The sequence below is a fragment of the Stegostoma tigrinum genome, unplaced genomic scaffold, assembly GCF_030684315.1.
Source record: "Stegostoma tigrinum isolate sSteTig4 unplaced genomic scaffold, sSteTig4.hap1 scaffold_783, whole genome shotgun sequence".
Taxonomy (NCBI): Eukaryota; Metazoa; Chordata; class Chondrichthyes; order Orectolobiformes; family Stegostomatidae; genus Stegostoma; species Stegostoma tigrinum.
This window is the reverse complement of record NW_026728729.1, coordinates 25,001-26,705: the sequence shown is the minus strand read 5'-3', so window position 1 is coordinate 26,705 and position 1,705 is coordinate 25,001. Positions and strand designations below refer to the sequence as shown.

At 65.6% G+C, this 1,705-nt stretch overlaps 1 protein-coding gene across 1 annotated transcript in view; it reads left to right on the top strand.

The window, feature by feature from the left end:
- Positions 1-567: 567 nt before the first annotated feature.
- The window catches only part of LOC125449730 (uncharacterized), a gene marked incomplete at its 5' end in the record, with an annotated part of 23,168 nt that continues 22,030 nt past the window's right edge, over positions 568-1,705 (top strand). Inside the window, 2 exons of the mRNA XM_059644391.1 lie at positions 568-761; positions 1,585-1,678. Of these exons, the coding sequence (XP_059500374.1) occupies positions 568-761; positions 1,585-1,678 (288 nt within the window). The remainder of the gene's footprint in view (positions 762-1,584; positions 1,679-1,705) is intronic.

Here is a 1,705-nt window from a genome sequence, read left to right as displayed (position 1 = left end):
CGGGTTGTCCCTGGGGAGGGTTTGGTGGGGGGGGGCGAGGGCAACAGTGTAGAGGGAGCTTTACCCCGTATCTAACCCCGGGTTGTCCCTGGGGAGGGTTTGCCGCGGTAGGAGGGGAAGGGTGTAGAGGGAGCTTTACCCTGTACCTAATCCCATGCTGTACCTGGGGAGGTTTGGTGGGGGGGTGGAGGGGGTACAGTGTAGAGAGAGCTTTACCCTGTACCTAACCCCGTGCTGCCCCTGGGGATGGTTTAGGTGGGGGGGGGGGGCGGGTGCGGGCAGACAGTGTAGAGGAAGCTTTACCCTGTACCTAACTCCGTGCTGTTCCTGGGGAGGGTTTCGTGGGGGGGTGGAGGGGGGACAGTGTAGAGGAGCTTTATCCTGTACCTAACCCCGTGCTGTCCCTGGGGAGGGTTTGGTCGGGGGAGCGGGGGGACAGTGTAGAGGGAGCTTTACCCTGTACCTAACCCCGTGCTGTCCCTGGGGAGGGTTTGGTCGGGGGAGCGGGGGGACAGTGTAGAGGGAGCTTTACCCTGTACCTAACCCCCCCCCCGCCTCTCGTTGCAGAACAAAGCCGTTCCCGATCTGAACGAGACCGACCTGCTGTCCCTGGGGACGGTGGTGTGTGAGTTCACCGCGACCAACATCTCCCAGATCCCGGGCAGCACCTTCGCCTCCGCCGCCCCCCACTTCGGCAAGTGCCGGCAATTCCACGCCTCGGCCCCCGCCAGCCTGGCCTCCAAAATCACCAGCAGCCTCGGGTCAGTCTCTCCCTGAGTGGGTGGGTGAGTGGGGGTGCAGGTTGGTGGGGGAGAGCGGGAGGTAGGGGGGGAGAGGTGGTGGGGCAAGAGAGGAGGGAGACCGTGGGGAGGGTGGTGAGAGTTGGGGAGAGTGAGGAGGGGGAGAGGTGGGGGAGGGTGAGGAGGGGAGAGGAGGGGGAGGGTGAGGAGGGGGAGAGGAGGGGGAGGGTGGGGAGGGGGGTGAGAGTTGGGGAGAGTGAGGAGGGGGAGAGGTGGGGGAGGGTGAGGAGGGGGAGAGGAGGGGGAGGGTGAGGAGGGGGAGAGGAGGGGGAGGGTGGGGAGGGGGGTGAGAGTTGTGGGAGAGTGAGGAGGGGGAGAGGTGGGGGAGGGTGAGGAGGGGGAGAGGAGGGGGAGGGTGCGGACGGGGGTGAGAGTTGGGGAGAGTGAGGAGGGGGAGAGGTGGGGTAGGGTGAGGAGGGGGAGAGGAGGGGGAGGGTGGGGGGGGGGTGAGAGGTGGAGGAGAGTGAGGAGGGGGAGAGGTGGGGGAGAGTGAGGAGGTGGGTGAGAGTTGAGGAGGCTGAGGAGGGGGGAGAGGTCGGGGAGGGTGGGGTGTCGAGCCTCGAGCAGACCAGCCCCCACCCTGAGCCAGCGAGGGGTCGAATGTGCCCCACCCCCCGCCCGTGCCGGCTGCTGTTCGGGCCGAGTGGTCACTCGGGGGGTTCTTGCTGGGTTCTAATGGCTCCCTTCCTGGTTCTTGTTCTGTCTCGTACCTCTCCAACATACCCCCCCACGCCCCCACCACACCTCCCCCCAAAATACCCCTCGACATCCCCCCCACCCCCAGAAACCCCTCGAACTGGACAATCGAGACGGTCACTTCGCTGGGCCTGATGCTGACCTTCCTGGATGAAGGGACGATACAGAAGATTCCGGACACAGTGAGTAGGTGTTAAGCTTCCCTTCCC